This window comes from Ranitomeya imitator, chromosome 2 (genome assembly GCF_032444005.1).
Source record: "Ranitomeya imitator isolate aRanImi1 chromosome 2, aRanImi1.pri, whole genome shotgun sequence".
Classification (NCBI taxonomy): domain Eukaryota; kingdom Metazoa; phylum Chordata; class Amphibia; order Anura; family Dendrobatidae; genus Ranitomeya; species Ranitomeya imitator.
In genome coordinates this window covers 793,156,779-793,171,280 of record NC_091283.1, presented here as the reverse complement: position 1 = coordinate 793,171,280, position 14,502 = coordinate 793,156,779, and the positions used below count along the sequence as shown (strand labels likewise).

Genomic DNA, 14,502 nt, shown 5'->3' with positions numbered 1-14,502 from the left:
CTGGTATACTAGCCTTCGTTTGATACCATTAGAACTGCTATACCGTCCTTTGTTTAATACTATTGGCACTGATATACTAGCCTTCGTTTGATACCATTGGCACTGATATACTAGACTTCGTTTGATACCATTGGCACTGATATACTAGCCTTTGTTTGATACCATTGACACTGATATACTAGCCTTCGTTTCATACCATTGACACTGATATACTAGCCTTTGTTTGATACCATTGGCACTGATATACTAGCTTTCATCCACATCAAGTTCTGAAGGGTCACTGTCGAAAACATTCGTAAAAAGATTATGGTTTCCACAATTAAATGGATAGCTATTTTTGTAATTACATAGTGGAATAATAAAGTAAAAAATGTTTCACATCCCCCTGTCACATAAGGAACTACTCCACCTGCTAAAGATTTGTTGCTAAGTTTTGGTGGAAAATCAAAACCCCATTCCCATGTAGGAAAAACATTTTAGATTTTCAGACTGGCCAAAGATCTTCGAGCATGCTCTATGTACAAATGAACATCCCTTAATTTTTTTTTTTTGCTATTTTTAAATGGGGTTGTGTAAAACAGATCCATAAAATTCATCAAGGTTCATGGAAAATCCCAAGCAATGATAATGGTGTGCTAAAGAATGTCAAACGGAAATCAATATGTTACAGTGCCCAAATTTTGAACATATCCGACCTATACTCACATATTAACTTCAATAAGAAAAAGTGAAAAGTTGCAATTTATAGTAACAGTCGTTTCGTGGGAAGAATCTATTAAATTAAATTATGAGTTATGACAAATGGGTTAAATACTTAACCATTAAATCCAGTATTTGCTCTTTAGACCCCTAGCAATAACTTTTCAAACCATCAATTGCAGTTGGTGCAAATCGGTTTGCAGGACCCGATCCATTGGTCACGTCAGTAATCTGTGGCCGCTGCGACATTAGCCCTGAGAACCTCCTCCTATCTCCTGGCATTCATAGCTCTTCTGTTGATTAGCTGGCCCAACAGTGATGCAGATGTGACATTGAGCCAGACTGGCTAATCAAAATATTGGCTGTGGATGCAGTCAGGTAGGAAGGGGTTCTCAGGACTCCCATCCAGCTGCCATTGATTTCTGATGTGGCCGATGGGTTGAGTACTACAAACCGATTTACACCAACTCTGTGACCAACTGTTCTTCAACAGCTTGAAAGGCCACTCAGTGTAAAGGATGCAAGACTGTTATGGTAAAATCACAGTAGTGATCTCAATTATTCCATATAGGTAGAGAAGTCATCAGTCATTTATGACTATAGCAAAATTCCCAGCTGTTTTGGACAATAGGTGAAAGTTCATTTGTGACTTTTCAAACTATAGTAAATAAACTAAAGTCAGAGTACGTCTTTAAGTCAGTGTTGCCCCAACCCAAAAAATGGCAAAATCCACATACACATTACTGCTACAATTATCCAGAATACTTATTAACAAGCAAAATTACAATAGTACCTTTCAGTGGTTACTCCTGGAAGCATCGTTGGACTTGAGGGGAGCACCAGTAGCTCAGGAGTTGTGGGTTTCACAGGCTTTTTGGTGACTGACCGATCAGAGTGCAGGACACTTCGCAGTTTCTGGGTGAAGCTATACGAGTCTGATGCTGGAAAAGTTGGGCCTTTAATCACTGGAGAAGAAGGTCCAGCTTCAATTGGAGAAGTAAGTGATTTTTCTTGAGCAGCACTAGAATGACCATAGTCAAGAATAGGTAGATCTGTTCCAATAGCAGATGTAAGAAAAGAAAGTTTCTTGTCTTCAATGTGATCAATTCCTGGAGGTCCAGAGAATGAGCATATTTTCTCTTGGTTTGTAGACAACACCATTTGATCAGGTTGCTCCAATGTTTGTATGATGACTGTTTCCACAGGGCAAGGATCACATTTTTCATTGAGCAGTTCTATGTGAGTAGTATCGTGTGTAATACTTGTGTCTGCAGAACCATCAGGCTCATCTAAAGATGCCAAGTCATCAGAAGGAGGGCTTATATCTGTAGATACGGTCTTTGTCTGCTCTGAAGGCAAAGGTGGTTCATCAGATAGGATTGCCGTCTCCTTAACTGTGGAACCTGACATATCAAAAAGAATTTCTGTCTCTAGAGCAGTTAGCGGATCAGAAACTGGTACTCCTATTTCAGGAACAGCATCTAGTTCTGTTGCACTTAGCTCAGGCTTCTCCATTATAATTTCAGATGCTTTTGCATTTTCTTCAGGTACAAGGTTTAGTAGTTCAGAAAATAACTCGTTGATAATCATTTGAGGGTTTATTGTATCATCAGAGTCCTCTTTTGGAAGAAGTTGTAAGGCTTCGGGAGTCATTTCATGTCCTTCCCAAGATCCGGTAGTGATGAGGTTTGGGGTTTCCGATTCTTCACAAAGTTTGACTGATTGCGGTTCTTCAGTTTTTATTTCTAAATCTATCTGACTTTTTACTGTTGATGGAAATCCAGTGGCATTTTTGGAAAAGATGAGTAGCTCAGGAGAAGAGCCTGAATTCTGTATGCAATCAATTTCTGCCTTCATCAAATCAGGATTTATCATACCAATCAACCCAGATATGTTCTGCTCTACTACAATTTCGGTGCCTACAGTTGCCTTGATGGCTTTGCCTGTGTGCTCCTGAGAACTATGGGTCATTTTTTCTTCCCCGACTGGACTGAAGTTATGCGTTCCTTCAGAAGCCATTTCAGGATGTTTCTCCTGAGGGTGTACTTCCTTGTGTGTATTATGATGCAGAATATTAAATGCTTCCTCTGATTTTTCTGTGCTTACACGATGTGCATCTGTACATTCCTCGAGATTGTGATGTGAAATAAAAGTTTCCGTATCTAACTGATCCTTCTCACCTAAAGACACTCCAGATCCATCTGTCTTAAGCCTTTGTAAAATATCTTTGTGGTCATCAAGAACCGGTGGAAATAATTTGGTCACTTGTGTGGACTTTTCTATTACATTTTTCTTATCTTGCTTATTTATTTCCTCAATTACACTTTGTGACTTTGCTGATGTTTCCTCTACAGACAGAACATGAGACTCTGCATCTTCTCTTTCAAGTATATGAGGAAGGGAAGATAATTCTGGAGGTTGTGGTAATAATGCAGCAGAGCATACATACACATTGTCATCATTCTCAGTTTCTTCCATAAAATTCCTATGTTCGGTAAAGGTTTTGGCTGTTTCCATATAACGCAGATTAAAAATGCACTCTTCTATGCTGTCACTAAGAGGGTGGATGTCGGTACTTCCAGGAGACAAAACTTGAAGATCCTTATTCGTTTTTTCAAGAGTCTGTGCAGATAAATCTTTACTAAAAATTATTTCTTTGTTATCAGACTTGTCAGTCTTAACTGCAAGATCATCACATACTTGAGTTCCAGTTTCTGGGCACATCATTGGTGAAGGACTTCCATCTTCTTCAGCACTGGTATGACGAGGAATACTTAAAATGTCATGTTCAGATGGAAAGTTGATATCTGCTGCTGAGAATGTGGATTTTTGAGAATCTTCAGACTGAAGGTTGAAACTTGAAAGATTAGTTGCATTCTCAATTTTTGATAGATCTTGAGAAGGGTCTACTACAACTCCATCCATATTGCCAAAGTCTATTTCAATATCTGGTTTATTTGTAGCACAATCGTTTGGTTGTTCAATAGAGTTGAAGTTGTCACCGGCTGCTTGAAGTTGGGTTGATTTATCATCCAAAATGGGAAGCTGTGGACAAGCATCTGGAGAAACTTGTGCTTTGGTTGTAAGGATATCTTCATTAGTGTGGCCATCTTTACCTGAAGAAAGTATAAAAGACTGACCTTCTGTTGCCAATTCCAACTGTTTCTCTTCATCTAGTTGACTTTGCAGCAAAAAGATGTCTTCTCGAAGTTCTAAAATATCTGTACCATCCATGATGCTCTTATCTTTACAAGTTGTAGAGATGGATTTGTTCATTTCAGCACTTATAACTACATCCGATATGTTTTCTAGAGTTTCTAATGTGGATGCTAAAGGCACGTCTTCTACTTTGTCCTTAAGGTCTTTGACAGGATACAAAGCATTGGGTGTGTTCTCTAAAGACGCGATATCTTGCTGACTCAAAGAAACCTCCTTCTCCTTTCTAGACCTGCTTTCCAGGTTTTGGCAACTGAAATCTACTATTTTAAACTCTTCTGGATTTATGACAGATACATTCTGTTTTGTTTGAACCTTGGATGTGTCCTCCACGGTACAATCTGGCTTGTGGTTCAGGTTTTCCACATTAGACTGTAGGGATGATTGTAGCTTTGCATTAATATTAGGACTTTGCCTTTGATGTGCAGCATTTAGGCACATGTCATTTCCACTTTGGTTTTGGCTAGTCTTCGTCTCGGTTTGAATTGGAAATATCTCTGAATTTTCTTGTGAGAAACTTTCGTCCTTTGGACTTGATACATCATCATAGCATTTCTCGTTCAAAGATAATAAAGTCTCCATCAGTGGAGGGAGAATATTGATCTCTCCTTTTTTTGAAAAAGTTGTCAACATTTCTTTTATAGATTCTGCTGGTGTATCTAGTAAAACTTGTGTGCCTGGGGAGTTTCCCTGAACAACAGGACATGCTGAAACAGATAAATAAGTGTTTTCTGTATCAGCCTTTAAAGCCTTTTCTATATGGGCGTCTACTCTTCCTTCATCTACAAAGACCTCCTTAATGCTGCCCTGCAAATCATTAAAACCATACTCAGTGTTACTCTTCCATCCTGTGGTCACGTTCTCCAGGTCCATGCTAAGATGTTCAGTTGTGAACTCATTCCTAGTAATACCCAGTGGATTATATTCGCTGTTTTGCTGGGATATCAGTTCACTCTGGCTTATGGATGTTTGTCCATACTCTTCAATGGATGGTGAAGTTAGCGATTGATCTTTGTTACATATGGGTAAACGCTTTGCCGTTTCTTCCTTTGGATCAGGACTTGGTGCTGCTAGGTGCAGATTTGCGGAATTTACGGAAAAGTTTGACACATCTTCTAAAAGTAAATTATTAACAAAGCTCTGAAATTTAAGGTCTTTACCTCCTTCAGTACTAGCCTGATTAACTACCTGGACTTGAGCACTCGCACTAGTCCCATGCAAGGAGTCCAGACTTGTACCTATAAGGCCTGATGGGGTTTCCAGCATAACCTGAGTTATGCCTTCATTTAAACTGTCAGATGTACGTAAAATATTCTCAGTTTCAGGCACTACTGGAATTTGAGTGCCCAATGGGATGAATGGGCTGAAAGAAATGTTATTATCATTGCTATTTTTCAATTCTTTTGTCTCTAATTTGCTATCTATTGTCTCTTTAGTAGTATACATTTCAACATCTATGATGGACTTTTTTTGCAATCCATATTCCTCACCAGTTTCATGAATTGTACTTTTAGGTTGAATGTTATCCCCTAAGGTTGCCTCTTCTACGTGTCCTGCACCGTCAAGAGATCTCTTAGTCTCTATCTCTAATTTATAGGGTGGATTGACAGGAAAACTGGAAGCGGCTATCTTACCCATCTGTGCTGGAAGACTTTGTGGTTCTGTCACCTCAAGCAAAGACTGTTGATTAAGCAGGGATGTAACGAGATTATCACAAAAAGTATTGAGCTCTGACACCACCAGATTGGGCTCAGAGATCTCTGTTGTAGGGGATTCTCCGTCGTGGAGGCAGCTCCCTTTTTCAAGGCTATGGGGTAATGGGAGTTTATCCTTCTGGATGTCTGAGCTCCCATCTGTTGTAAAAGGAAAGATTATATGGCTCTGCCCCTCTGTCTGGCTATTAAAACCATCTGTAGTTAAAGTTCTACTATCACATGATCCTTTCTGTCCTCCTATATCAGTATTACGATCTTTACAATATTCCTTTGTTTGGTTATCAGCGTCATCTTGTTCTTGGAGAATTCCAACTGGCTGAGACAGTGTGACATTCCTGGGGAATAATTCCTCAGATGCTGGAATCAGCTGTGGTACAGAAGTCAGGGGAAGAACACTTGGATTGTCAAGATTGCAATCACCCCTCATTACAACATTATTGCTCTTAAAGTTAGTTATGGGTGATAGATCAGCGCCTGGTTCTGTGTCTTGCGTTGCCAATAAATCTTCACCTGCCAAAAACTGTTCTTGTGCTTGCACATTAAAACCAGGACTAGTCGTTGACATTTCTTCAGATGACAGGGTAGCTTGAGTCATTTTCAGTTGGATAGTCTTGTCCTCTTCGGCTGTCTCAGAGATCTTTTCTGGTAATACTTGCTGTCCCCATTCTCTGAGAATTCCTATCAATTCTGTATCTTCTGCTGGAAAAAATTCTTCATCCCTTGATTCTTCCTCACTGATCGTGAGATTGCTGCAGTTAACAAGGTAAATGGTAAAAATAATTCAGTCCTTCAATAAATTTGGATAAACGTAGTGCAGAAAAGGAGGAAAAGCAGGCACCAAGAGGAACGATTGCCAGATGGAGATGCAGATCCATGCAATGCATGCTTAAGACAGAGTCAAGACATGTATGGAAACGAACACATCATGCAAAGAAAGTTGCAAAAACCAGTAGGAGCTTAAGATTTCATGGTGCCTTTTACAGGGTAAATGAAATAATCTGACTGGTCACTAAGATAGCAGCATTCTTATCGCATAATTATCTGTGCATGACTTTTGTAGATGATGGCCAAATATCAAGCCAGAATAAATTTATTTAGCGAATGAAGAGCTCAAGTCAACACAACGCCATATTCGATCTACAAATATGCATAGCTGAAGGAATGCAATAGACTGGCATATGCCTGAGATGCTATCTAACTACCAGTCATATATATGTATATATGAATGGGCACTGGGTGCCCAGATAGCAGAGAGAGTCAGATAGGAAAATAGCCCAGCAGTGCTGGCCTCAAGCCAGACACATGGAAACAAAGGCAAGAACGACTGCAGGAAAGGATATCCCAAGGAGACCACAAGTCTATGACACATTAGAGAAGTTCAGCATGCAAAGTATGAAGAATTCTCAGCAAGCAGGAGGTTAAGACAACACTTATTGCAATAAAATGCAGCAGTCACTAATACGATGAGCTGTAGTGATGTCACATCGAAGGTTAAGGCTAATTTTAAGATTAAGATGTTAAGATTAGTTAAGACCCAAAAATATCTTCTTCTTCTATGGTGACAAATCCTTGCTACATAATCAAATCAATACTAAATAAAGTTGTCCAACCAGTAAATTGTTGGATTGATAATCGGTGCGGCAAAAAAGAGAGGAAACCTCAGGACTACCCAATGCTAATCCAGGGGGGTTCTTTCTACTACCTCCACATGATCAAAAGGAGAATTTCAGAAGGAGTTGGTCACTAGACTATTTGCTATTTGGTCCTAAATTTTCTGACCTAACTTGGTGATTGTATTTTCTGGTTCTTATTGAACGTGTCTTTCGGGATATCACATTGATGACCTATTCTTAGGAAAACTCATACATTTATAATTGATGGCAATGTCACACTCCAGGATCTCCCCCCAAAAAAGGGTTTTCCAAGCAAAAGATAATCATTACCTGGGGGTGGGATTCTGTACAAATAACAAAATAAATCATTTTCACCTGCTGTCAACCTCTTGGATCCAGCACCGACTACTCTGTGGAAGCGATGACTGGGCCTTTCAACTAGCCACAGTATCATTGTTGCTTGAGATGGGCTGCAGCGGTCAGATGAATTGAACTGTGCATCATCAGAAAAAATACCCAGTGTGGCATGATTCATATCACCCGATTGCTGCAGGCCATCACAAACCACAGAGTTCTGTGACTGGTTAAACGGGGAACATAATTGCTTCCAATGATGCCAAAGACCAGGGAGAAGCATGCGCTGGATCCAGGAGGGTGACCAGAGGTGAATATGATTTACTTTGTTATTTTTAAAGAAAAATAATGAGCACCTTTTGCCCATACAGCCACTGCAAAAAAATGAAGGGGTAATCACAGTCCTTTACTGTAATACATGGCAAAGTAAAGTCCATAAAATGTAACTTTTGAAAGTGAGGGTGATCAATGAGTGGAACAGGTGGCCACGAGAGATGGTGAGTTCTCCTTCAATGGAAGTCTACAAACAGAGGCTGGACAGACATCTGTCTGATATGGTAAAGTGAATACTGCATTGAGCAGGGGGTTGATCATGATGATCCTGGAGGTCCCTTCCAACTCTAACATTCTAGGATTCTATATTAGAACTGTGGCAGTGGGTACTACTGTAGTTTTGCCAAGTTCAGTCTCATTTACTAACTGGACTGAGCCGCAGTATGACGCATAGTCACAATTGGTACTGCTGTTACATGCGTCAGAGTACTTGAACAAGTAGCACTGCCCTTTTGCTTTTCTCACCAAGGGGGGTTCCGGGAGTTAGCTTGCCACCGATCATACACTGATGGGCTAAGCTAAGGATTGACATAGTATCCTTGAAACCACCATAGATCCTGAGAATGGAGGGCCACAGTGCTTCTTCAGAGCTGCAACCCCTTCACAGTTTTCTTCTCTGCAGTGGCACCCAGCTGTGTAGGGAACTATGGCCAGAACCTTTCACTTGAATGGAGCTGGTGGTCGCAAACACTTTTCGACAGAGACAGAACTGTGAAGGGATTGCACCGCGGTGAGAAGCAACGCTTTGGTCACTTGATCCTCAGGATAAGTTGGGATCTCAAAGATTGGATGCCCAATGATCATAAAGAGATGGAATATTAATAGGATATGCCATCACTTTCTAAGATGAGAATACCCCTATAAAAGCCTTATCCTTAAAGTTTTGTGAATTTACTATAGACACAAATGTACCCATTATAGGGTAAAACCAAGGCAGGAATAATTGTAATATATAGGAAGGTTCCTTCAGCTCTGCTCCGTTTATGGATTAATTTCTACTTCTTTGTTCTATTGAGCATGTTACTTGTTTAGTATTAATATTTATCCCAGATTATAAGCACCAAGAATGTAGCAGGTTTATACAAGGCCAATTCTTGGCTCGCAGCAGCATATTTCACTCCCAATAGAAAAGTCATTGCAAGCATACCCAGCATGTCGCAGGCGATAAGACAAGCTCGGGCTATTTTCAAGTAATGAATAATTGCATTTTTTTCTTCCTTTAAATAGTTTGCACCAAGCTCACAGCTGTTAAATAAAAGACACGAGTTATGCACATAATAATAATACCTGATGGTGCCAGGCTGCGAGCTCGCCCTAGATTCTTGATATTCCAGGCCCCCTATATAAAGATCAGTCTGCGGAAGGGCAGGAAGCAGCTGTCCTTCCTCTGAAACACAACGCTGCGATGTAACGTCACCACTCCTGGGAAAATAAAAGGATCACTAAACCGAGGGAAATAGGTGTCCATGCTGAAATAACACTGAGAAAATCAATACTTTTTTCCAAGTTACTAAGCTTCGTCTACTGCAGCTTTCCATGTCCTCGTCAAGTTGGCAATCTAGACATAGTCATGAACTCTGCAGCTTTCAACTTGTAGGAACATCAGCTTATATGGAAAGGATGAGCGAGATGTTCCAATCATCCCGACTTCCACAGTTTATTAACATTGTACTGTCCAAGTTCTTCTCATTCACATTTCTGCTAGAAAACTGATGATGTTCTCACTCCCAATGATTGTTCATGTCATTGATCATGCAGCTGTAGAGATCTTTATTAGGTCAATTTCACATGTCCGACATTCACTACCCATGTGAGGTCCTCATGTCCTTACTTGAACTCATATATTCCCGTGGGTTTGGGTCAAGAGACTGTCTGACATCGCAGTCATACTCGGACCGTAAATGTCGGACATTTGAAACCGGCCTTAAAGGGAATCTGTCGGCAAGATTTTGCTATGGAATCTGAGAGCAGCATGATGTAGGCGTTGAGATACAGATTTCAGGGACGTATCAGTTTTTAGGCTGTGTGCTGTTGTTTTCATACAATTAATGTACTAACACGAGGACATTACCAGAGCCCAGACTAGCTGCCACGTGCCAAGTGGTCTGACCACACCACTTCTTCCCTGATAAGCAGTTTACTGTCAATAGACAATTCACATAGAGAGCTTGGTGTGGGCAGGGTTAGCTTTCTGAGCTCTGCTACATGCTACATCTAAGGCCATGTGCACACGTTGAGTGTTTGGTGAGTTTTTTACCTCAGAATTTGCAAGCTAAAACCACGAGTGGGTGAAAAATACAGAAGGGGTGCCCATGTTTCTATGATACTTTTTCTCTGACTTTTCCACTCCTGGTTTTGGCTTACAAATACTGAGGTAAAAAAAAATAACCAAATACTCAACGTGTGCACGTGGCCTAAAAACGCTGATTGTGTCACACAACTGCTACACCTAGTAATCTAAGTGACACATCCCTGGCATCAAGGTTTTTTCCTACATTATGCTGCTCTCAGATGAGGTACTAAAAAACCTGATGACAGATTCCCTTTACGGGCAGAATCTGCAAAATAAATACATGGTCCTCAAGAGAACTGTCACTAGACAGCAATGACGCTCCATGTCTGGCAACGAGGAATTTCCTTCTTACAGCCTGCCAGGATTAGGGTCGTCCTAATGGAGATGTCCCTCAGAATCTCGCAGATGACTTTCCAGGGTATGTTCACAAATAGCTGCAGATGTTCAGCCTGATTTACCAAATCTCATCTACACATTGCAGATAAAAACTGCAGCAGGGTTTGACATGCGGGCCAGATGCTAAATTTACAGCATGGAAATATATACTGAGGATTTTCACCGCAGATTTCACTCTTCACTACGCATTGTGTCATATCTGTAATAAATCTCATCAATTATTTACAGAATTTGTGAATTTGCAGCAAAATCCTCAGTAGAATATGTAAATGTGGATCAGTTACTCAAAGGGAACCGGTCACATTGAACACGCAGTCTGATCTATGGACAGAATGGTAGAGAGAAGGAGAAAATAAGCAGAATGATATATAGGTTTGTGAGAAAAAAAATTCAGTGTAACTTGTGTTTTATTCATTGTAATCTCTGGTGTTTGTATACGTATAAGCCCAGTGGGCGGTCCTACTAGTGACTGACAGCTCTCTCTGCATGTACAGTCAAACAGGAAAGACTGTCAATCACATAGTAGGACCTCTCACTGGACTCATACATACAAACACTAGGGATTTTAAAGAATAAAAATGTTACTGATACTTTTCCCACAAAAATGTCTCATCAGTCTGATCAGCTCCTCCTGCTCTATAAAACCCTGCCTGCAAATCAGATACCAGTTTCAACATAACAGGTTCCCTTTAAATTATTTTTTTCATAAGTGACTTGTATAACACATTGAAGAAACTTCTATGGATTGTAAGAGCTTGCGCACATGACCATATTTTCGGTCTGACTGTGATCCGACAAAACATCCTATTGCACTGGGACCAATGTTATTCTATGGTGCCGTGTAAGTCAAATTTTTTCCTAGGCACAGTCTGAGGAAAAAAAATCTCTACATGCCCGAGTTTGACTGAATATTTATCAGATCGCACTCAGCCATGTAAGTCAACGAGTCAATGGAAGCCTCGGATAACTTCGGGTGCAGCCTGATTTTCATGGAATTACAGAATGGAAAAGATGGAAAAAAATGTTCCATCTTCTCTTCATCTGAGAGAATTGGATCACACTATAATCACCCTTATCAAAGTTTAATCAGATTGTGATTTGCAAAATCGACCCGATTCTCTTGGATGAAAGAATCTATGGCCGTCTACTAACCTACAGATATGGGTATAGTCTGCAGGTTAATAGCATTCTGAACTTTCCTGACGCCTGCACTGAGCGCCCAGCGACTGGGAAGAAATGAACTTTATTCCTCCCAGCAGCCTCCGGCTTTCAGTTATAGGAGAGGGCGGTTCAGTCACCACTCGATACATAGTGAGCGACGGCTGTAACCACACCCTGGCACTGACTGACAGCGGAATCACCATGAGAGCCGGCAGTCAGTCAGTGCCGCGGCATGGTTACAGCTGCCACTCACTATGCCGGAGGCTGTGGGGGAGATAAAGTTAATTTCCTCCCAGCAGTGGGCCTTCGGTGTGGGTACGAGGCAGATTCAGAAAGCTATAAACTAGCAGATTAACCTCATATGTGCATGTTAATAGCATGTTTTAACATGACAGGTTCCGTTTAATTGCTAGCAAAAATGCAATTTAAAAAAAATGTCAGCACTTTGTGAGATCCATACAATTATTTGTTCACCCTAAATACATAATGCTGTCACGCTCCGATCAGGAGAGCTAACGGCCAGTCCCGATTTATATGGCCGTCTGACGGCACCCTTAGGCAATGTTCATACGTTCAGTATTTGGTCAGTATTTTACCTCATTATTTGTAAGCTAAAACCAGGACTGAAACAATGAGAGGAAAAGTACGGTATAATAGAAACATATGCACCACTTCTGTATTTTTCACCCACTCCTGGTTTTGTCTTACAAATACTGATTGTAAAATAGTGACCAAATACTGAGTGTGTGAACATGGCCTAAGGCTAGGTTCCCATTGCGTTAATGGGACCGCGCTAACGGACATCGTTGCACGGCGAAATTAACGCCGTGCAACGCGTCCGTTAGCGCGCCCATTAACAGCAATGGGGACGAGCATCACTAGCGCGTGCCATTTTCGGCACGCGCTAGCGATGTGCCGGTGTTTTGTGGCGCGCCGCGGACGCTGCTTGCAGCGTCCGAGGCGCGCCCGCGGTCCGTTCCCCGCTCTCGCAGATCGGAGATCTGCAAGAGCGGGGACGTTTAACGCGACCACTTTACAACACATTGCTAGGCGCTAAACGGATTGCACTAACGCAATCTGAACCTAGCCTAAGGCTGACTTCACACATCTCCTGGGCTGTGGAGTACTCAGTACCGGTCCAGTACTTAAAGGGGATGTCACAGTGGCTGCGACCCAGTCCATGGCCCTGGGTGCCCAATTAAAGGGAAAGGTCTTTAAGGGGATTTGTAAAGTCTATGTTCGTGACACCACCTGTGGTATTCGGTCAGTAGGGACCGACGCTGCTTAAAGGGGTCCTCTGGGGTGATGGTATGGCAGCTACATGGTATAACTTCCCACAGGTGAAGTAGGTCCCCAGGGCTCCCGGTGTGTAGATGGAGATGGTGAATAGTGCAGTGAAGAAAGAGGACACAGGTTTGCAGTCTTTTACCTGGTTTACTGAAGCTTCAGGCAACCACAGTCCAGGGCACTAGATCACAGGGCAGGCAGGGTCCGGCTGGCTTGGAAGCGAATCCAGAGTCCCCTTCACCAGGTGGAGATGAAAGCCTTCCTCAAAACGCGGTGGTGTTGTAGTCCCTTAATGCCTATGGCTTCTGATAAGGTCCTCACAGTTCCTCTCTGTCCCCCATATAGGTTAGGACACAAACCCCTATGACAGGTGACTCGAGCCTTTTTATAGGGTCTCTATCATGACCCGGGCCCTATATGTCACTGTGCCTCCTGGGTGTAAAGGTGGACAGGTAACAAAGTTCAGCTGTCCTGATGGTTTCAGCTATGTCCCTTAGAGTGCGACAGCCTCAGTCTTCCGGCTACCGGAATCTGTGCTAGCCAGGGAGGTAGCCGAATCACTGCTCTGCTCCCCTGGTGTCACTCTCCTGTGCCTTTTCTCTCCTGCACACTTTCCACAAGTTGTTCTTTCCTTCTAGGTTTCCTCTCTCCAGGAGCTGTAGTACCTCTGACTACTCGTCCCCTTCAGACCTTCTGACACTCTTTGTCCGCCTGCCTTCGTCTCTGTCCTCTGAGAGAATCCTTCCTCCTTCACTGTCTGCTTCAGACTGCTGTCTGGCACTCACTGACTCTTTCCCTCCAGAACAGAATGTATTTATAGGGGAGTTCACCCTAAACCAGGTTTAGAGCTCCCCCTTCTGGCCTGGAGTATGAACGTGTTGTGTGTATGTGATTACCTGGTGAAAGATATCCTTCATCACTTCCAAGCGTGACATCACTCTCCCTGGGAGGAAAGCAATGTCACTGTGACGACCAGGACCCTGGGGCGTCACACTGACATTGATAGTCCGAGTAGAGTCAGCGATGTACGGACCTGCATTCACAATATTTCATGGCTCAAGTCTCCCAACATACCGTCACTGTTTTCTATTGTATAGTAAAATATAAACTTTTACTCTGAATAAGAACAAGTAATTCAATGTATTTTCAAACTTACACACCTTTTTATGTAGATTGTGTCTAAATACAAGGTATACAATGGTGTTTAATGGATGCCACGTCCTTTAAGACAATAGAAGACATGTAAATGGTGCACATTACAGCCAGTAGCTTTCGGTTCTCACCTATTTGTTTCAGGGACACTCAGGCGTTCAGAAAATAATGATGGAAATAATCCCTCCGTGTCCTCTTCTCCCGCATGTTGTCCTTTTTGGTAGCTGTTAGGGTCCCACTGAGGGTAAAGCGCAGGGATGGCATCTAGAGATGGATGGAATTC

At 41.9% G+C, this 14,502-nt stretch overlaps 1 protein-coding gene across 4 annotated transcripts in view; it reads right to left on the bottom strand.

Moving 5' to 3' along the window:
• The window catches only part of TACC2 (transforming acidic coiled-coil containing protein 2), a 166,755-nt gene that overhangs the window by 116,366 nt on the left and 35,887 nt on the right, over positions 1 to 14,502 (bottom strand). For 2 of the 4 annotated variants that reach the window (XM_069753675.1, XM_069753673.1), the window contains exons 4-6: positions 14,351 to 14,502; positions 9,218 to 9,349; positions 1,493 to 6,379 (exon numbers count right to left, since the gene is read on the bottom strand). In XM_069753675.1, the coding sequence (XP_069609776.1) occupies positions 1,493 to 6,379; positions 9,218 to 9,349; positions 14,351 to 14,502 (5,171 nt within the window). Of the gene's footprint in view, positions 1 to 1,492; positions 6,380 to 9,217; positions 9,353 to 14,350 lie in introns of all 4 variants that reach the window. The other 2 variants (XM_069753672.1, XM_069753671.1) reach the window with 1 other exon arrangement.